The sequence below is a fragment of the Electrona antarctica genome, assembly GCF_951216825.1.
Source record: "Electrona antarctica genome assembly, chromosome: 18".
NCBI lineage: Eukaryota > Metazoa > Chordata > Actinopteri > Myctophiformes > Myctophidae > Electrona > Electrona antarctica.
This window is the reverse complement of record NC_136799.1, coordinates 2,420,926-2,443,425: the sequence shown is the minus strand read 5'-3', so window position 1 is coordinate 2,443,425 and position 22,500 is coordinate 2,420,926. Positions and strand designations below refer to the sequence as shown.

Genomic DNA, 22,500 nt, shown 5'->3' with positions numbered 1-22,500 from the left:
GATGCCAGGTAGTTGAGAGACTATGCCCCTATAGAAGTATGCATCTTTGTGTTCTGAGCTAAACACAGTTCCCATTAGCTCCTGTAGGAGGTGCTGTGGAGGTGCTGTACCTTTTGAGGTTTGGCTACTAGTACAGGTTCAGCCCCTCCTGCCCTTTTACCCGTCTGTAAAACCAACTGCCCTATCCAGACCATGAATGATGCAGCATTTAACGAATGTTGACCTGAGATCAGATTGTAAAATCTTCTAAATCCTGACAGTTTTCTGAAAAAGCTGTGTTTCTATGTCAGTCGTTCTTCGATTTTTCAAAAATAGCAGACCTACAAGCTCGCTATTTTTCAATAGCTAAAGCATAACATAATGTTAACACCAAAAGGGGTTCCCGCCCAAAATGGGTTAAAAGAAATGCAAATGTCGTCCTCCTCCTTCCCATGCCATACCCGAGAATTGCGCCGCGTTGAGAACTTGCAGATCGGCTATATGTTCTTCCAAAAGTGCCCTCTTATACGGAACTTCAGCCCCTGACTGCAAAAATAGCGGATCTATAAGCTCACAACGTGTCGCGCTGCGACCCATTGAGAGCTTGTAGATCTGCTATTCTAGTCCAAAAGTGCCCTTCGTACGGAATGTCAGCCCCTATAGCTGCCTCTGTAACACTCGGCACGTCCCTGTTTACTTGTTTAACAGAGTATGTTTTAATTGTGTTCATTAATTTAATTGTAGCACGCCACTCGGTGGCACACTATGAGCTTGTAGATCTGCTATTTTTCAATAGCTAAAGTATAACATAATGCTTAGTTAAAACATCAAAAGGGGTTCCCGTTCAGAATGGGTTAAGTTAAAACCCAAAAGTCAGTGTACTTGTCCCACCAGTGCCAGATCAGATCATCATTGAATCGGTGACTCTGGACCCAAAACAAAAAGTGTCTGTGAATGTTGTTTTGTTGTCAGCCCAGAAACAACATAATGTGATAATAACTACTGGAATATTGGATTCTGACTTCATGATCTCATGAAACCAATTTATAATCAGTGATCTGGTGTGACCGTTTAGCTCTGGTCCATATATAGCTATAACTCTATGGGTTTCACTGGCAAAAACTGAATGGAAACTAAATGAATACTAAGCCATGATGACTACAACTAAGACTACATATACTGACAATTTTGTCAACAAATAAAAACTAGACTAAAATGTTAGGAAGGGACAAGTATAGATCCAGTAGAAGTAAAAGACACAAGTCATTTTACATGTGGTTGCATGCTGAAAATAGCCGATCTACAAGCTCACAACCTGTGACGCGTTGTGAGCTTGTAGGCCGGCTATTTCCAGCACGTGTAAATTAACTGTAGATTTAGTCGACTAAATAACTTGATGATATTTTGTCGACTGAAACTATAGACCAACACAAAAAACATTCCGGATGACAAAAATGTGACTAAAACTAAATTAAATCTATTGAAGCGACTATAAATTATATAGTCTAATCAGGGAATGATAGCTTCAAATTGACATATTGGTTGGTTGAGATATGGCTTATAGAGTAATGTCTTGCAGAAAACAGCGAGTTGAGAAAACAGCATTGAAAGGTTCTGTGGACTCTAACATTACACCTAGCTACATGTTTAAGCATTTATTTCATATTTACATGTCTTCTGTGGACTCTAACATTACACCTAGCTACATGTTTAAGTATTTATTTCATATTTACATGTCTTCTGTGGTCTCTAACATTACACCTAGCTACATGTTTAAGCATTTATTTCATATTTACATGTCTTCTGTGGTCTCTAACATTACACCTAGCTACATGTTTAAGTATTTATTTCATATTTACATGTCTTCTGTCACAGAAGACATGTAAATATGAAATAAATGCTTAAACATGTAGCTAGGTGTAATGTTAGAGACCACAGAAGTTCTGTGGTCTCTAACATTACACCTAGCTACATGTTTAAGCATTTATTTCATATTTACATGTCTTCTGTGGACTCTAACATTACACCTAGCTACATGTTTAAGTATTTATTTCATATTTACATGTCTTCTGTGGTCTCTAACATTACACCTAGCTACATGTTTAAGTATTTATTTCATATTTACATGTCTTCTGTGGTCTCTAACATTACACCTAGCTACATGTTTAAGCATTTATTTCATATTTACATGTCTTCTGTGGTCTCTAACATTACACCTAGATACATGTTTAAGCATTTATTTCATATTTACATGTCTTCTGTGGACTCTAACATTACACCTATAGCTACATGTTTAAGCATTTTCTCATATTTACATTTCAGCTCTGCCACTTAATTCAGACATGCTCTAGTATGCAAAGAGTCTGCCTCAGACTCATAAAAATAAATAATAATAATCTCTGGTGAAAAGCTGCAATTTGTGCGATGGCAGGCTCTCAGTCAAATCTGGTCACATTATGACTAAAACTAAAATCTAAATTTGCTGTCAAAATCAACACTGCATGCTTCAGTTATTTATCCTTTCCACCAAGTGTCCCTGGATCAGATCCAGCAGATTGTGTGTCTTACCTGTCAGGAGGGTGGATAGTTCTCCAGAAGACCGATCTGAGTTAGTCAGGAAGGTGAGGTTGGAGCTGCAGCCGTGCCCGCATTTATACTGCCCTGTTATGTAAAGGGGCGTGTCTAACCCATTCTGGACGGGAAGGTGTTTTATAAGCCTTATGTGTCATACTTTAGCTATTGGAAAAATAGCAGATCTACAAGCTCGTATACGCGCGGCACCGACTGCCGCGCTACGAGCTTGTAGATCTGCTATCTTTGAAAAAGCATTCAAATGTGGCGCGAATCTTTGAATATATATTCTTTCAGAGCGAACTTTTTTTTTTTTTTTAACTCAAATCTTTGCTTCTGTGGGAGGGGGTGTGGGGGGGGGGGGGGGGGGGGGGGTCCCTGGAACAAACATATTTTCAGATGGGGGGGGGGGGGGGGTCCGCAGCCAAATACAGATATTTCTGGGGGTCCTTGACATGAAATAGTTTGAAAACCACTGACATACAGTAATAGAAAGATGTTTTTGTCAGGATTTAGAAGCTCATTTTGTAGAATCGCCCTCAGGTCTATAAGAGCTATAAAAACAATCTGACTCCTCCCACTCCAGAAGAAGAGGAAGAAAGAAAAATATGCTGAATAATGACCTTTTTTTTCTTCTTCTCTTCGTAACAGAACAGGTTATCGTTGCTGCTGGGGGGGCGGGGGGGGGGGGGGGGGGGGGGGGGCAGAAACCTCGTATCTCCACAGGTTATCGTTGCTGCTGGGGGGGGGGGGGGGGGGGGGGGGGAAGAAACCTCTTATCTCCACAAATCTGAACTTTTATGGTTTGTTCGTTTTGTTCGTAAATTTGTTACACAAAATAAATCATAATCGTAAATCATGTTACACCTGAGGACGCGTTGGTGTCATCTTATAGCTTTGAACCACTTTAAGCATGACTTTCCGCACACTGACCTGACTCATACTCAGGGCCGGATCTACCATAGGGCACTTTGGGCACGTGCCCAGGGGCCCTTGGCCACCAGGGGCCCCTAAAAAAAAAAAAAAGTGTTTTTTTTTTTTTTTAGCTCCACATAAAATTTCCCTGAAATAAATAACGGCATAAAACTGCCCCAAAACGGCTCCAAAACCGCAAAAAATTTGCGCGCGCGTGAAGGGGGGGCCCTTCGAGCTTCAGTGCCCAGGGGCCCTCAGAGGTGTTAATCCGGCCCTGCTCATACTGGTCAGCAGGTGCGTATATAGGGGCGACAAAGCAGCACAAGAAGGAGAAGGAGGGAGACTGCCAACAGGTTCAAGAGTTTTTATTTATAGTCAAAGTGCACTTTCAATAGTGTATGAGGAATGTCACAGAGGCACTGTAACTTTAACCCATTCTGGACGGCGGAGCCCCTTTTGGCGTTTGAAGCACTATGTTATACTTTATAGCCATTGAAAAATAGCAGATCTACAAGCTCGTAGCGCGGCACTCGGTGCCGCGCTACGAGCTTGTAGATCTGCTATTTTCTCTCGTGAAAATGGTGGTGCAAATCTTTGAATATATATTCTTTCAGAGCGAATGTTTTTGTAACTCATATCTTTGCTTCTGGGGGGGGGGGGGGGGGCCCTGGAACAACATTTTCAGATGGGGGTCGGCGGCCAATTACATATATTTTTGGGGGTCCTTGACAGTCATGAAAATGAGAATGAGAACCACTGATATAGAAACAGAAAACCGATTTTCTGGATTTAGAAGCCTTTTTTTTTTTTTTTAATCTGCCTCAGGTTTAAATGGGTTAAGTCACATGACAATGTGGAGAACGTGTGTTTCTTATTGGTTGTCCACACCTATGTGGTCATGTATGTATTATTGGTTGTCCACACATATGTGGTCATGTATGTATTCAGTGACATGTCGGCCTTTCATGAGGAAGGTCGCAAGACCCAAACGTTCAACTTTAGCCGTTAAATATGTGCAAAACGTGTGCAAATCCTTGCATAAATATTCTTTCACAGCGAACGTTTTTAAAAAAAACTCAAATCTTTGCTTCTGCATGGGCGGACACTGGAACAACATATTTTGAGATGGGAGGGTGGGGGTCCACGGGCAAATTCATATAATTCTGGGGGGTTCCTTCACATGAAATAGTTTGAGCACCACTGATACAGAAACATATGGGGTTTTTTTTCAGAAAACTGTAATTAGAAGACATTTGTAGAATCTGGTCTCTGGTCTAAATGGCTTAACCAATTCAGTGAGCTTGTAGATCTGCTATTTTCCAATAGCTAAATTATAACATAATGTATGTAACCACCAAAAGGGGTTCCCGCTCAAAATGGGTTAACGCCCCTATACTCGATCATACTACAACAAAACAGGTGTCGCACAAAAGCATCAGATCTACAAGATCTACAAGCTCGAATCGTGTTACGAATCGACGCGTTTTGAGCTTGTGGATCTGCTGAATGAGAATCGTGAAAAGTAACAGGTTTTTTGTTTGAGTTTTTCACCACGACGACAGAGATAATACAGAGAACATCATGTAAATGATGATCGCTGACGGCTGAAATATGACTTTTAATCAGAGGCAGGGTGTTGACAGCGGTTTGGCAGCATGCCAACTGTCAGGGCAACGTGTGAGATATATGATATAATATGGATCACAATGATGTATTTGTTTCAGCACATATTGTACTTTTAACTGCACTACATTTGTTTGACGGTTTGCCGTCATAAAAGTTAATTGCTAAGCGTGCACTTGAAGGTATAAGCTGAGGCTTCTGCCAAACACTCCCTTTTGGTCAACAAAAAAATATATACCCTGAATACATTGTATAAGGTGGGTTTATTTTAAATTACCAATAAACTTGAACTTGAAATAGCTGTATTTAGTTTTTTTTCTTATTATTTTCTTTTCTAAAACACAATTTGTCACGTAATTCTCCTCCCGGTCACCTGTTGTATCTCATTAGAGATGGACATGCATTCTCCTCCCAGTCACCTGTTGTATCTCATTAGAGATGTAATTCTCCTCCCGGTCACCTGTTGTACCTCATTAGAGATGTAATTCTCCTCCCGGTCACCTGTTGTATCTCATTAGAGATGTAATTCTCCTCCCAGTCACCTGTTGTATCTCATTAGAGATGTAATTCTCCTCCCAGTCACCTGTTGTATCTCATTAGAGATGTAATTCTCCTCCCGGTCACCTGTTGTACCTCATTAGAGATGTAATTCTCCTCCCGGTCACCTGTTGTATCTCATTAGAGATGTAATTCTCCTCCCAGTCACCTGTTGTACCTCATTAGAGATGTAATTCTCCTCCCGGTCACCTGTTGTATCTCATTAGAGATGTAATTCTCCTCCCGGTCACCTGTTGTACCTCATTAGAGATGTAATTCTCCTCCCGGTCACCTGTTGTATCTCATTAGAGATGTAATTCTCCTCCCGGTCACCTGTTGTATCTCATTAGAGATGTAATTCTCCTCCCGGTCACCTGTTGTATCTCATTAGAGATGTAATTCTCCTCCCGGTCACCTGTTGTACCTCATTAGAGATGTAATTCTCCTCCCGGTCACCTGTTGTACCTCATTAGAGATGTAATTCTCCTCCCGGTCACCTGTTGTATCTCATTAGAGATGTAATTCTCCTCCCGGTCACCTGTTGTACCTCATTAGAGATGTAATTCTCCTCCCGGTCACCTGTTGTATCTCATTAGAGATGTAATTCTCCTCCCGGTCACCTGTTGTATCTCATTAGAGATGTAATTCTCCTCCCGGTCACCTGTTGTATCTCATTAGAGATGTAATTCTCCTCCCGGTCACCTGTTGTATCTCATTAGAGATGTAATTCTCCTCCCGGTCACCTGTTGCATCTCATTAGAGATGTAATTCTCCTCCCGGTCACCTGTTGTATCTCATTAGAGATGTAATTCTCCTCCCGGTCACCTGTTGTATCTCATTAGAGATGGACATGCATTCTCCTCCCGGTCACCTGTTGTACCTCATTAGAGATGTAATTCTCCTCCCGGTCACCTGTTGTATCTCATTAGAGATGTAATTCTCCTCCCGGTCACCTGTTGTACCTCATTAGAGATGTAATTCTCCTCCCGGTCACCTGTTGTATCTCATTAGAGATGTAATTCTCCTCCCGGTCACCTGTTGTACCTCATTAGAGATGTAATTCTCCTCCCGGTCACCTGTTGTATCTCATTAGAGATGTAATTCTCCTCCCGGTCACCTGTTGTATCTCATTAGAGATGTAATTCTCCTCCCGGTCACCTGTTGTATCTCATTAGAGATGTAATTCTCCTCCCGGTCACCTGTTGTATCTCATTAGAGATGTAATTCTCCTCCCGGTCACCTGTTGTATCTCATTAGAGATGTAATTATCGTCCCGGCCACCTGTTGTATCTCATTAGAGATGTAATTATCGTCCCGGTCACCTGTTGTATCTCATTAGAGATGTAATTATCGTCCCGGTCACCTGTTGTATCTCATTAGAGATGTAATTATCGTCCCGGTCACCTGTTGTACCTCATTAGAGATGCAATTCTCCTCCCGGTCACCTGTTGTATCTCATTAGAGATGTAATTCTCCTCCCGGTCACCTGTTGTATCTCATTAGAGATGGACATGCATTCTCCTCCCGGTCACCTGTTGTATCTCATTAGAGATGTAATTCTCCTCCCGGTCACCTGTTGTATCTCATTAGAGATGTAATTCTCCTCCCGGTCACCTGTTGTACCTCATTAGAGATGCAATTCTCCTCCCGGTCACCTGTTGTATCTCATTAGAGATGTAATTCTCCTCCCGGTCACCTGTTGTACCTCATTAGAGATGTAATTCTCCTCCCGGTCACCTGTTGTACCTCATTAGAGATGTAATTCTCCTCCCGGTCACCTGTTGTATCTCATTAGAGATGTAATTCTCCTCCCGGTCACCTGTTGTATCTCATTAGAGATGTAATTCTCCTCCCGGTCACCTGTTGTATCTCATTAGAGATGTAATTCTCCTCCCGGTCACCTGTTGTATCTCATTAGAGATGTAATTCTCCTCCCGGTCACCTGTTGTACCTCATTAGAGATGTAATTCTCCTCCTGGTCACCTGTTGTATCTCATTAGAGATGTAATTCTCCTCCTGGTCACCTGTTGTATCTCATTAGAGATGTAATTCTCCTCCCGGTCACCTGTTGTACCTCATTAGAGATGTAATTCTCCTCCCAGTCACCTGTTGTATCTCATTAGAGATGTAATTCTCCTCCTGGTCACCTGTTGTACCTCATTAGAGATGTAATTCTCCTCCCGGTCACCTGTTGTACCTCATTAGAGATGTAATTCTCCTCCCGGTCACCTGTTGTATCTCATTAGAGATGTAATTCTCCTCCCGGTCACCTGTTGTATCTCATTAGAGATGTAATTCTCCTCCCGGTCACCTGTTGTATCTCATTAGAGATGTAATTCTCCTCCCGGTCACCTGTTGTACCTCATTAGAGATGTAATTCTCCTCCCGGTCACCTGTTGTATCTCATTAGAGATGTAATTCTCCTCCCGGTCACCTGTTGTATCTCATTAGAGATGTAATTCTCCTCCCGGTCACCTGTTGTATCTCATTAGAGATGTAATTCTCCTCCCGGTCACCTGTTGTATCTCATTAGAGATGTAATTCTCCTCCCGGTCACCTGTTGTATCTCATTAGAGATGACATAATTCTCCTCCCGGTCACCTGTTGTATCTCATTAGAGATGTAATTCTCCTCCCGGTCACCTGTTGTATCTCATTAGAGATGACATAATTCTCCTCCCGGTCACCTGTTGTATCTCATTAGAGATGTAATTCTCCTCCCGGTCACCTGTTGTATCTCATTAGAGATGACATAATTCTCCTCCCGGTCACCTGTTGTACCTCATTAGAGATGTAATTCTCCTCCCGGTCACCTGTTGTATCTCATTAGAGATGTAATTCTCCTCCCGGTCGCCTGTTGTATCTCATTAGAGATGTAATTCTCCTCCCGGTCGCCTGTTGTATCTCATTAGAGATGTAATTCTCCTCCCGGTCACCTGTTGTATCTCATTAGAGATGTAATTCTCCTCCCGGTCACCTGTTGTATCTCATTAGAGATGTAATTCTCCTCCCGGTCGCCTGTTGTATCTCATTAGAGATGTAATTCTCCTCCCGGTCACCTGTTGTATCTCATTAGAGATGTAATTCTCCTCCCGGTCACCTGTTGTATCTCATTAGAGATGTAATTCTCCTCCCGGTCACCTGTTGTATCTCATTAGAGATGTAATTCTCCTCCCGGTCACCTGTTGTATCTCATTAGAGATGTAATTCTCCTCCCGGTCACCTGTTGCATCTCATTAGAGATGTAATTCTCCTCCCGGTCACCTGTTGTATCTCATTAGAGATGGACATGCTGGGCAAACCAGACCAAATGTAAAACAATTTAGATGACTAAAATATGACTAAATCTAAATACATTTTTATTCAAAACACTATGACTAAAACTAAATCAGTAGGCCTACTAGGGATGTCCCGATCACGTTTTTATTTATTTTTTGCTCCAGATCCGATTCCGATCATTTGATTTCGAGTATTTTTCCCGATCCGATATTTATATTTTTATAAAACACTTCAACATTATCGCAATAGTATAATATCCCAAATCACAGACAATAAAATACCCATTCTAGTATCATGATATGGATATAATATTGAATATAATATCTGATTCCGATCATTTGAAAATGACACGATCAGCCCCGATTTCCGACCACGCGATGGGGAAAACTGGAGAGAATGTTTGTTTCCATTGTTACTGATAATAATAATAACTTTACTTTATACTTGGCGTTGAACCCATTGCACCCTGCAGTTCAATGTGAATTGTCTGTGTTCTTGGGCCAGTCAGTCGTGTGCGTGCGTGCGTGCGTGCGTGCGTGCGTGTGTGCGTGCGTGCGTGCGTGCGTGCTTGCGTGCGTGCGTGCGTGCGCATATAGCTCAAGACCTATGTATTCACACTTGCTTTTTAGTATAGATTTGTAATTCTTGGGGGGATTATTCTGTTTTGCTTGATTCACTTGTTTTTGATGCTCTTCCATGTGTCCTCATAGCTGCTGCAAAGCGCTTTGAGCTGCATTTCATCTTTATGTATATATAAAAATACACTTTTATTATCCTATTAGTCCCAGTTCCATACTAATGAGTTCTGAAATAACCCGCTGCACAGAAGACACAGGATCATTGTAAGATTGTCTGAGATTTTTGCATGTTGTGCATTTGATCCGTGCAGCCACACCTGCAGAATCACACCACGCGATATATCTCCGAGCTGTTTTCCAGAACAGGTTCCGTCAGTCACCTCCACGCCGGTTCATTACTCGTTCGTCACAGTGTGTGGTGGTTGCATTGGGCTGGGGGCTCATCTGGCGAGAAGGGAAGGGGGTGTGTGAGTTACCCCTGGAGTCAAATTCATGTCAATTCAATGCATCTCTGTCTCATGAGATGTTACGTAACCACGTGTGACTCCGTGACTCACACAACAAGAAGTACTCTGATCTTTTACTTGAGTAAGTATAAGTGCTGGAAAGGAACAAAGTGCATTAACCCGTCCTTGGCGGGAACCCCTGTAGGTGTTTTAAGCATTATGTTCTACTTTAGCTATTGAAACATAGCAGATCTACAAGCTCATCGGTGCCGCGCTACGAGCTTGTAGGTCTGCTATTTTTGAAAAATCTTTGAATATATATTATTTCAGAGCGAACGTTTTTAACTTAAATCTTTGCTTCTGGGGGGGGGGGGGGGGGGGGGCGTTGTTGACAGAGGCCAAGTCATTCTGACCGTTGTTGACAGAGGCCAAGTCATTCTGACCGTTGTTGACAGAGGCCAAGTCATTCTGACCGTTGTTGACAGAGGCCAAGTCATTCTGACCGTTGTTGACCGAGGCCAAGTCATTCTGACCGTTGTTGACAGAGGCCAAGTCATTCTGACCGTTGTTGACAGAGGCCAAGTCATTCTGACCGTTGTTGACAGAGGCCAAGTCATTCTGACCGTTGTTGACCGAGGCCAAGTCATTCTGACCGTTGTTGACAGAGGCCAAGTCATTCTTTTACTAGTTTTGACCGTTGTTGACAGAGGCCAAGTCATTCTCAGTCATCGTTTCTTTTTTTCTTTTCATGTCGTATGAAAGCAGGGAATCGTAGCTTCAAATTGACATATTGGTTGTTCAGTTTGACCCACCAGTTTTGGAGGCATGGCTTAGAGCAGGGGTGCCCACACTTTTTACACTTGAGAGCTACTTTAAAAATGACCAGCTCAATCAGATCTACCCAGTAGTACACACCAAAAATATATATTATCTCATTGCTGAAAATATAGTTACATATTAGACAAATGGATTTGGAATGGGAAATAGAGGAGGAAATGGAATTGGTAGAATTTGGTTTTGTATATAAGTTTGTAATACTGCCCTTTTTGATGTAAATCAATCAAGTGAGTCACCTTAATTCAAGTGGCAGATGCCAAAAATAGTTTATTTATGTATTTAAATTATATATTTTAGGGGCATGTCATGTGGTCTACCTGCACAGCCTGTGTGATCTACTGGTAGATCACGATCTACCTTTTGGGCACCCCTGGCTTAGAGGTTACTCTATGAGGCATTATCTCCAAAACATGCAGGCTTGAAAGGTTCACTTCTGTGGTCTCTAACATTACACCTAGCTACATGTTTAAGCATTTATTTCATATTTACATGTCTTCTGTGGTCTCTATAACATTACACCTAGCTACATGTTTAAGCATTTATTTCATATTTACATGTCTTCTGTGGTCTCTAACATTACACCTAGCTACATGTTTAAGCATTTATTTCATATTTACATGTCGATTTCAGCTCTGACCTTTATTTCATGTATGTAAGAGTGCTATATCTCCTGCTCTACTGAACAGTCAGTCTCGCCACCTCTTTATCAAAGGAGTCACATTTAGTAAAACATTCGAGTAGACTTGTTGCACCCCTGGATGTATATAGTTGTCATCGGCATTCAGGTGTCACCATGTGCTCTGTGTGGATGGCATGTAGCAGCTCTTCATTAGTTTGGAACTTCAGATGGATGGTATGTATGTCGCAGCTCTTCATTAGTATGGATTCATGGAACTAGGCCTCGTTGGACAGAGTGTGATCCATGTGACATGTGGCACACGTTCTCCGCGTCGCGCGTCTCGTCTTAAGTGTCGTTCATGTTGGCCTCGTTCAAACCCATCGCACGTCGATAGGGGTTCACAGGGTTCATATTTGTTTTGCAACGAGTCTCTCTCTCTCTTTCTCGCTGCCTCTCTCTCTCTCTCTCTCTCTCTCTCTCTCTCTCTCTCTCTCTCTCTCCCGACAAACATACATGCTGTTAAGTTATACAGTGACTAAGTTCACATTCACACCATCATGGTATTCTCCATATGCAGACCGCGGCCATCTTAATGAAATGAAATGAAATGATTACTATATTTACCCAGGGTATCTGGGCTAAGCTCAAGAACTTGTTTCCAGCCAGGCCCTGCTCATAGAACACATTTCATCGTAGTGGTTCAATGCCTTGTTCAAGGGCACTTCAGCGGTGGTAATTTTAACGTGTCGGACAGCTGATTCGAACTGGCGACCTTCCGGTATCAAGACCGCTCCGCTATCCGTTCGGCCACCGCTGGCAAGGTGCTACTGTACCTAGGTGCAACTTCCCATTGACAGCCCATTCATCCAAACAGAAAAGTCCTGTCTGATTGTATTACACAAGGTCAAACTCACCAACATTGCAGCTGTACGGAAAGCTTGAATTATTCTCTTTCTATCCTCAAAGTGTTTGTTTCATAAAAATCCACTGTAGACATGTTATGAGCTACTTTGTGTCCTCGCAGGTGATTATTTTTCTAAGTGCTGGAGTTTGGAAGTGCTCGTTAGATATCACTCAACTGCCCTGCGTACCACCTGTTTATAATTAGCACATAATGCAGGAGGCAGCAGGACATTGCTTTACAGAAAACGAGTGCTTCCAAACTCTGATGGAAACATGGCCGCGGTCTGCAAATGGTCAATACTATATTGCGATTAAAACAAATCCTGCTGCGTATTGTCGGAAAGTGCGCTTCGTTTGGCAGGTGTGAAGGCCCGATCGAATCCTAATGTGCACCAACGAACGGCATTCTACTTCGCTTCAAAGCGCAGCAGAGTGTGGATCACCGCAGGTGTGAATGCAATCGCAATAAATACAGGGGATTATGGGGGAAGGAGAGGGCATTTATTACGCAGTGACGTGTGAAGATGTCCCGTGGACACACGTGGTCTAATGAAGAGATAGAAGCCCTTATTGCAATATGTCCAGACCATCATAGGCCTGTATCAAAACACAAGAACAATGCAGTCTACACTGTACAGCAGGGGTGCCCACACTTTGTGTGCAAACCACTCCAACAACTGGCTTTGTTAGTACCCGTGTGTGTTTGTGCCTGTACGGGTGAGCATGGTTGCTATGGTTAGTATGTGACGTCACTGACATCACCGACGTCACGTCAGAGTGATCTCAAAAAAGCTTATAATGGGGGTAATTGCACCACTCACTTCACACGGGTGTGATATTTTGACTTGAGAGCTACTTTCAAAATGACCAGCTCAACCAGATCTACCCACTCCAAAAATGATTACACCATTGCTGAAAATAGTTTCAAAAATGTACCCGAAGGAGCTTTGGAATAGCGGCGCTGGCGTTACATATAAGATACTGTTTTGTTTTGTAGGCTATAACTTATGTAATGCTACTGGTGTTTGTGCGCAACACTCTTGAAAGCAAAGTATTGCGTTGTGGGTTTGAGCTGACGGGCCCTATTTGATGTCAATCAATGAAGTCACCTTAATTCAAGTGGCAGATGACCTTTTTCTTTTTTAATACATTTTTTTTTAGGGGCATGTGCATGGTCTACCTGCAAAGCCGTTGTGATCTACTGGTAGATCACGATCTACCTTTTGGGCACCCCTGCTGTACAGGATAGATAGCGAGAGAATGGAGGCAAGACCCACTGTTGCAACATTACAACCATTTATTTATTTATTTTTGTTCTTTGCAGAATTACAGTACATTTCAAGCACAAACTCAATACAAAGACTGTTAACTGTGAGTGGACGACCTAATTAAGCATTACACTTGTTTACAAGAGGGTCCACCAAAACATTTAGAGACGTACAAATAGACACTTCTATATATAGTCAAAGAACAGAACAGGAATTCATCATAAACATCATTATTGATGTTCATTGTTTAGTCTTGCAATGCCATTGGTCATGATATTTGCATGTAAATACCGCTGCCACGGGCTTCAAACTTCAAAATCTATGGACTTCCGCTTGACTTCCGCCTTTAATCCAGTGCAATTCACGTCGCTCCGATGAACTGTAGGCATCTGGGTTTTGTGGTCTCTACGACTTGTTGAGAAATCAACCGTTATCAGGACGTTGGAATACGACCAATATGGCCATACTGGCATACTAGACATTGTGGTGTTTGGCTGAACGTGTCATGTCCAACTCTATTGTCGGCGCATGGAAACTAGGGGCTACTAATATATACTATTCTCTGCCTATCGGGACGTAACTCGGACGGCGCTGAGTCGGGTCTGGTGGCCTTCGCCACGCTCGGCACGGTGACTCGCTCGGCGGTGCCTCACGTGGCTCAAGGCCACCGGACACGGCGCGCCTCCGTCATTGACATCAGTGACACGAAAATACCATTATCACCCGTCACAATAGCTGATAATGACATACTGAAACAGTGAGCATGTGGAAAATGTCCATATACTGGGCCCATTGCATGGTCCTGATGACGGTTGATGACGCATATTATATGCACTGAAACAAGTCGAATGGGGTGGTTCTGTGCGCTCCCCTCAGGTCGGCTTCTTCTCCCCAGGCTGTGAGGCTACCATTCTCTGTGCGCTCCCCTCAGGTTGGCTTTTTCTCCGCAGGCTGCGAGGCCACCATGTTCTGTGCGCTCCCCTCCGCCTCACGGTCATCAGAGACAGAGGCATCATCATCTTCAAAACGCACTCCGAGCTCCAGATCTTTGGTAACACTCCCAGTGGACACGGGGACATGGTGTCTGTCGGAGAGATCTCGCTCGGCGGGCGAGGGTCTCTCTGCTGTATCTCTGCTCTGAGACGCTCTGTGCTCTAAGATGCTCTCTGCTCTGAGACGCTCTCTGCGATACTGCGACGGGTATCTCCGCCTGCGTGGTAATATTATGCAAAGTGATGTAGTCGTTGTCCATATTTGGATTGGAAGAGCTACTGTAGAGACAGACGACCATATTTGGACATTTGGGTCACAGACCTGTTATGGTCATTCAGTCATTCAGGCCTATAGTTTCTGGTAATATTATTTTGTATGTCTGGAAAAAGTGGAAACTTCCCAGAAAGCATGTCGGTCAGGAGTCAGGACCTGCATGTCGGTCAGGACCTGCATGTCGGTCAGGACCTGCATGGACCTGCATGGACCTGCATGTCGGTCAGGACCTGCATGGAGGGTCAGGACCTGCATGTCGGTCAGGACCTGCATGGACCTGCATGTCGGTCAGGACCTGCATGTCGGTCAGGACCTGCATGGACCTGCATGTCGGTCAGGACCTGCATGTCGGTCAGGACCTGCATGTCGGTCAGGACCTGCATGGACCTGCATGTCGGTCAGGACCTGCATGTCGGTCAGGACCTGCATGGACCTGCATGTCGGTCAGGACCTGCATGGACGAAAGCATGTCGGTCAGGACCTGCATGTCGGTCAGGACCTGCATGGAGGTCAGGACCTGCATGTCGGTCAGGACCTGCATGGACCTGCATGTCGGTCAGGACCTGCATGTCGGTCAGGACCTGCATGTCGGTCAGGACCTGCATGGAGGTCAGGACCTGCATGTCGGTCAGGACCTGCATGTCGGTCAGGACCTGCATGGACCTGCATGTCGGTCAGGACCTGCATGTCGGTCAGGACCTGCATGGACCTGCATGTCGGTCAGGACCTGCATGTCGGTCAGGACCTGCATGTCGGTCAGGACCTGCATGGAGGTCAGGACCTGCATGTCGGTCAGGACCTGCATGTCGGTCAGGACCTGCATGTCGGTCAGGACCTGCATGGACCAATTAGGGACGTCTCTATTGGGGCCAAATCAAGTCAAACCAAGACTAGTCAGATCTGGCCCAGAATATCACCTGATTTCAACCAACATACATTCTGCCCACTAAGACGGACGTCCCTGGATGAATCAGAGAGAGTCCGATAGAGGCCAGATCAACTTAAGTCATATCATAACTAGTCAGATCTGGCACAGAATAAGCTATATTATTTCAACTGGTGAAGACGTCCTGGAAATGACGTAAAGATCATCCCCGTATGGGATGTGATCTGGCCTAGTCCTGAACGCAAAGATCATCCCCATATGGGCTGTGATCTGGCCTAGTCCTGAACGCAAAGATCATCCCCATATGGGCTGTGATCTGGCCTAGTCCTGAACGCAAAGATCATCCCCATATGGGCTGTGATCTGGCCTAGTCCTGAACGCAAAGATCATCCCCATATGGGCTGTGATCTGGCCTAGTCCTGAACGCAAAGATCATCCCCATATGGGCTGTGATCTGGCCTAGTCCTGAACGCAAAGATCATCCCCATATGGGCTGTGATCTGGCCTAGTCCTGAACGTAAAGATCATCCCCATATGGGCTGTGATCTGGCCTAGTCCTGAACGTAAAGATCATCCCCATATGGGCTGTGATCTGGCCTAGTCCTGAACGTAAAGATCATCCCCATATGGGCTGTGATCTGGCCTAGTCCTGAACGTCACCGGAGTCACCGGGCGACGTCATCATGACGTAATTTGGCTTGCTGGGTTGACCACCACATTATGTTACCTTTTGTATGGTGACTGATACTGCCCTCCTGATACGCGAGGGGGACGTGTTTTTTCATTTACTGTTTTAATTTATTTTTTATGTATTTTTTTAGCGTCCTCCGGGCCTCCTCCTGCTGCTTATTATTTTCCAAAAACGTTATTAGAAATAAATGAAAAAGGTAAATGACGTATTATGTATTAGGAGGACACTATGAGTCACCAGAAAGACAATAAATAAGGACAGTTGTTTTTGATGAATCTAACATGTGGTTAAAATGGAGTTTGGAGTTACAATGGGTTAGGAAGGGGGCGGGGCAGCTAAATCAGCTAAAATCAGACGCATCAGCGGGTGCGCGTGCGAGCGTACGTGCGACCGTGCGTGCGTGCGTGCGTGCGTGCGACCGTGCGTGCGTGCGTGCGTGCGACCGTGCGTGCGTGCGTGCGTGCGTGCGACCGTGCGTGCGTGCGTGCAAAAGGAAATACTCCAGCGTAATCACTTAAATGTCTGAGAGAACACCAAGAAAGAGATGTAGGCCAAAGACAGAAAGAAAAATAATCCAAAAGCACTTTACATATATTGTGCATTACATTCAGCCATTCACACACGCACACGCACGTGCACACACACACACACACACACACACACACACACCAACACACACACGCGCACGTGCACACACACACACACACACACACATTCACACACCGATGGCGGAGGAATACATGCATGGCACCAAGCTGCACATCAGAAGCAATCTAGGAGTTCAGTGTCTTGCTCAAGGACACATAGGAACTTGGAAAGAAATAGAGAAAGAAAGAAAGCAAGGGGTGAGAAATGGAGCGAGTGTGAGATCAGTGACAGATCAGCTCTGACATGTTATGTCAGAATGTGTTCCCAATCTTTTTTTCATTTACTTTTCTTTTTTTTCTTTTTTAACCCATTTTGACTGAGATCAGATTCTAAAAATGTCTTCTACATCCTGACAGTTTTCTGAAAAAGCTATGTTTCTATGTCAGTCGTTCTTCTATTTTTAAAAAATAGCAGACCTACAAGCTCGTAGCGCGCCACTCGGTGGCGCGCTACGAGCTTGTAGATCTGCTATTTTTCAATAGCTAAAGCATAACATAATGCTAACACCAAAAGGGGTTCCCGCCCAAAAGGGGTTAAACCTGCTGATCCACTGACTGTGCTGTTGGCCTCCTGCCAGAGCATGATGCCATACATGTTCCCTGGTGGTGCTTGGCTGAACATCCTGTCACCTGTCAGTCAACCAACCACAGCTGATCTGAACAGCGGTTCAGCGGTCGTATAGCGGCCGAACGCGTTTCAACGCAGCGCTGGTCTGAGCTCATGCCAACGCTCAGCACGCGCGCACGCGCGCACGCACGCACGCACGCACGCACGCAGGCAGGCAGGCAGGCACGCACACACGCACGCACGCAGGCAGGCAGGCAGGCACGCACACACGCACGCACACACGCACACGTGGTATATTTTCATACCATTATACACTGCAGAGACTTAACCAAAAACTGGAGAGGCCCATCAATGGGTTAAACAATACACTGAATTGTGAGGCTGTTTTGGAACGCTGTGATCTAAAAACGTCCCTATATATTATGTAAAGATACTTCCATGGCCCAGGGGTACAGTAGAGAGAGTGAAGCCAGGACTTTGCTACTCAAAATTGGCAGAGACACGTGCTTATCTGCACCCTCCCACCTTACTGTAGCTGTTAGCAGTGGCCACTAGGGACATCTGCACCCTCCCACCTTACTGTAGCTGTTAGCAGTGGCAACTAGGGACATCTGCACCCTCCCACCTTACTGTAGCTGTTAGCAGTGGCCACTAGGGACATCTGCACCCTCCCACCTTACTGTAGCTGTTAGCAGTGGCCACTAGGGACATCTGCACCCTCCCACCTTGCTGTAGCTGTTAGCAGTGGCCACTAGGGACATCTGCACCCTCCCACCTTACTGTAGCTGTTAGCAGTGGCCACTAGGGACATCTGCACCCTCCCACCTTGCTGTAGCTGTTAGCAGTGGCAACTAGGGACATCTGCACCCTCCCACCTTACCTACAAGCTCGTAGCGCGGCACTCTTGTAGATCTGCTATTTTTCAATAGCCAAAGCATAACATAATGCTATAAACACCAAAAGGGGTTCCCGCCCAGAATGGGTTAAAGTTATATTTTTAATTTGTATTTATTATTTTTTGGGGGGGCTTCTCTGCCTTTATTGAAAAGAGGACATAGTGAAGATTGACAGAAGATTGACGCGCAGCAAAGGTCGCTCCAGTTCAGTGGCATTTTGACAGCATTCTTTATTTTATTATTTAAATGGATTTAAAATGGTGCATTTATATAGCGCCTTTATCCAAGGTGCTTTACATAGATTGTGCATTACATTCACCCATTCACACACACATTCACACACACATTCACACACCGATGTCGGCGGAAACCATGCAAGGCACCAACAACCAGCACATCAGGAGCAATTAGGGGTTCAGTGTCTTGGTCAAGGACACTTTGACACCAACTCTGGGGGAGCCCACAGGGTTCGAACCACCGCCGCCCCCTAGTGGCCACTCTACCCCTGAGCCACCGCCGCCGCCTAGTGGCCACTCTACCCCTGAGCCACCGCCGCCCCCTAGTGGCCACTCTACCCCTGAGCCACCACCGCCCCCTAGTGGCCACTCTACCCCTGAGCCACCGCCGCCCCCTAGTGGCCACTCTACCTCTGAGCCACCGCCGCCCCCTAGTGGCCACTCTACCCCTGAGCCACCGCCGCCCCCTAGTGGCCACTCTACCTCTGATCCACCGCCGCCCCCTAGTGGCCACTCTACCCCTGAACCACCGCCGCCCCCTAGTGGCCACTCTACCCCTGAGCCACCACCGCCCCCCTAGTGGCCACTCTACCCCTGAGCCACCGCCGCCCCCTAGTGGCCACTCTACCCCTGAGCCACCGCTGCCCCCTAGTGGCCACTCTACCCCTGAGCCACCGCCGCCCCCTAGTGGCCACTCTACCCCTGAGCCACCGCCGCCCCCTAGTGGCCACTCTACCCCTGAGCCACCGCCGCCCCCTAGTGGCCACTCTACCCCTGAGACACCGCCGCCCCCTAGTGGCCACTCTACCCCTGAGCCACCACCGCCCCCTAGTGGCCACTCTACCCCTGAGCCACCACCGCCCCCTAGTGGCCACTCTACCTCTGAGCCACCGCCGCCCCCTAGTGGCCACTCTACCCCTGAGACACCGCCGCCCCCTAGTGGCCACTCTACCCCTGAGCCACCGCCGCCCTTAGTGGTCACTCTACCCCTGAGCCACCGCCGCCCCCTAGTGGCCACTCTACCCCTGAGCCACCGCCGCCCCCTAGTGGCCACTCTACCCCTGAGCCACCGCCGCCCCCTAGTGGTCACTCTACCCCTGAGCCACCGCCGCCCCCTAGTGGCCACTCTACCCCTGAGCCACCGCCGCCCCTAGTGGCCACTCTACCCCTGAGCCACCGCCGCCCCCTAGTGGCCACTCTACCCCTGAGCCACCGCCGCCCCCCTAGTGGTCACTCTACCCCTGAGCCACCGCCGCCCCCTAGTGGCCACTCTACCCCTGAGCCACCGCCGCCCCATTATTTAGTTTTAGTCATGGTCTTTAGAGTAAAACATGATCTAGTTTTGTCATCTGAAATGTTTCAGTATAGAGCGTCGCAGTCCTGCCCCCTACCATGGACCAGGAAATGATTCTCCGTTCATTTTCCTCATAGACATTTCAGAAAGTATTTATTTAAAGACGTTTACGCTGCGGACAAAGCCAACTCGAGTCGTGACAAATCATGACAACAAACACAATTCTTGGGGCCGAAAAAAAAATTAGAAAGAAGAAAAAAACGGCAGGTTACAACACTTTTTTTGTTGTTTTTCTTCTTTGTAATTATTTGTTTGGTCCAAAATATTGTTTGTGTTGTCATGAGTTGTCACGACTCCAGTTGGCTTTGTCCGCGGCGGAACCGTCTTTAAATAAATACTTTTTGAAATGTCTATGGGAAAAATGCATTGGGTTTCATTTCCTGGTCCATGGTAGGGGGCGGGACTGCGACGCTCTATAGACAAAAGTCTTTAGTTTGGCGTTGCCGTGATGCCTGATTTTACACTGTATGTATGCTGAAAACTACCAATCTACAAGTGGTTGTGAGCTTGTAGATCTGCTATTTTCAGATCGCAACGCCAGAGCGCAAGCAAACATAAAATGACTTGTCTTGTAGTACTACTGGATCTCTTCTTATATTAAACAAGAAATGACTCGAGTCATTACATATATGGGACTCAGGCTGGGGAAAAAGTGCCTCAATCTGCAATAGTGAAATGGAAGAAAATTAGAAAATAAATTAGATTTGGTTTGTGTGTGTTTTGCATTTTTTCTCCAGCTTGCAGTAGGTCTTTCTGTAGAATAAACCATATTGTACCTTAGTGGGTCTTTCTGTAGAATAAACCATATTGTACCTTAGTGAGTCTTTCTGTAGAAGAAACCATATTGTACCTTAGTGAGTCTTTCTGTAGAATAAACCATATTGTACCTTAGTGAGTCTTTCTGTAGAATAAACCATATTGTACCTTAGTGGGTCTTTCTGTAGAATAAACCATATTGTACCTTAGTGGGTCTTTCTGTAGAATAAACCATATTGTACCTTAGTGGGTCTTTCTGTAGAATAAACCATATTGTACCTTAGTGTGTCTTTCTGTAGAATAAACCATATTGTACCTTAGTGGGTCTTTCTGTAGAATAAACCATATTGTACCTTAGTGGGTCTTTCTGTAGAATAAACCATATTGTACCTTAGTGAGTCTTTCTGTAGAATAAACCATATTGTACCTTAGTGAGTCTTTCTGTAGAATAAACCATATTGTACCTTAGTGAGTCTTTCTGTAGAATAAACCATATTGTACCTTAGTGGGTCTTTCTGTAGAATAAACCATATTGTACCTTAGTGGGTCTTTCTGTAGAATAAACCATATTGTACCTTAGTGGGTCTTTCTGTAGAATCTACAAGCTCACAAAGTTGTGAGCTTGTAGATCGGCTATTTTCAGCATGCAACCAAGTGTAAAATGACTTCTACTGGATCTCTTGTCCACTAGCCCAGCAGCACAGGGCCCTGCAGGGTGCGGGCCCTGCAGGCTGCGGGCCCAGCAGGGTGCGGGCCCTGCAGGCTGCGGGCCCTGCAGGCTGCGGGCCCAGCAGCACAGGGCCCTGCAGGGTGCGGGCCCTGCAGGGCCTGCAGGGTGCGGGCCCTGCAGGGTGCGGGCCCTGCAGGCTGCGGGCCCTGCAGGCTGCGGGCCCTGCAGGCTGCGGGCCCTGCAGGCTGTGGGCCCTGGCGCTGAATCTCCAGTAAATTCCATTGTTAATCCGGGCCTGCGTATATATACTGTATATGGCTATAGTCTCCCATTGGCTTAGAGAACAGCCAGCCTATCATGAAAACCTCGCCACTAGACCTAGACTAGACTAGAAAGTCCTATCATTGTCCACATGTCAAAGTGTCCTTAATTGCGTGCAAGACACTGAATGAGGATGCCGGCGTCGACTGTACGCCTCCCAATGTCTGTATGAATGAATGAATGGATGAATGGATGGATGGATGGATGAATGAATGAATGAATGAATGAATGAATGAATGAATGAATGAATGAATGAATGGATGGATGGATGGATGGATGGATGGATGAATGGATGGATGGATGGATGGATGGATGGATGTAAAGCCGTTGGTTTTCAACATTTCTCATTTAGATTATTTGTTCGGCAAATAGCCTCGCAGACCCAAAACTCATTAATATTTTCTTATCGTTGGATAAGAATTTGTCCACAGAGATAACACGCAAACGATCAAAATAACAATTCTTCTACATGCTGTAATTGTGTAGACTTCTTGTGAATTATAAGTAATGCAGATGTTTAACAATAATTTAACTCTTGAGAGCATATAAAATAAAAACCAAATTGACCCGTACGGGTCCATTTGGTTTAATTGTACACTCTCAACGATCTAATAAGGGTCCATTTGGTTATCAACTCTGCATCATTTAGCTGCAT

The 22,500-nt window shown here is 45.4% G+C and overlaps 1 protein-coding gene across 1 annotated transcript in view; it reads right to left on the bottom strand.

The window, feature by feature from the left end:
- The window catches only part of LOC306942674 (calpain-1 catalytic subunit-like), a gene marked incomplete at both ends in the record, with an annotated part of 34,075 nt that extends 22,133 nt beyond the window's left edge, over positions 1 to 11,942 (bottom strand). The window contains 2 exons of the mRNA XM_079528681.1: positions 10,341 to 10,575; positions 11,937 to 11,942. Coding sequence (XP_079384807.1) covers positions 10,341 to 10,575; positions 11,937 to 11,942 — 241 coding nt within the window. The remainder of the gene's footprint in view (positions 1 to 10,340; positions 10,576 to 11,936) is intronic.
- Positions 11,943 to 22,500: the final 10,558 nt, after the last annotated feature.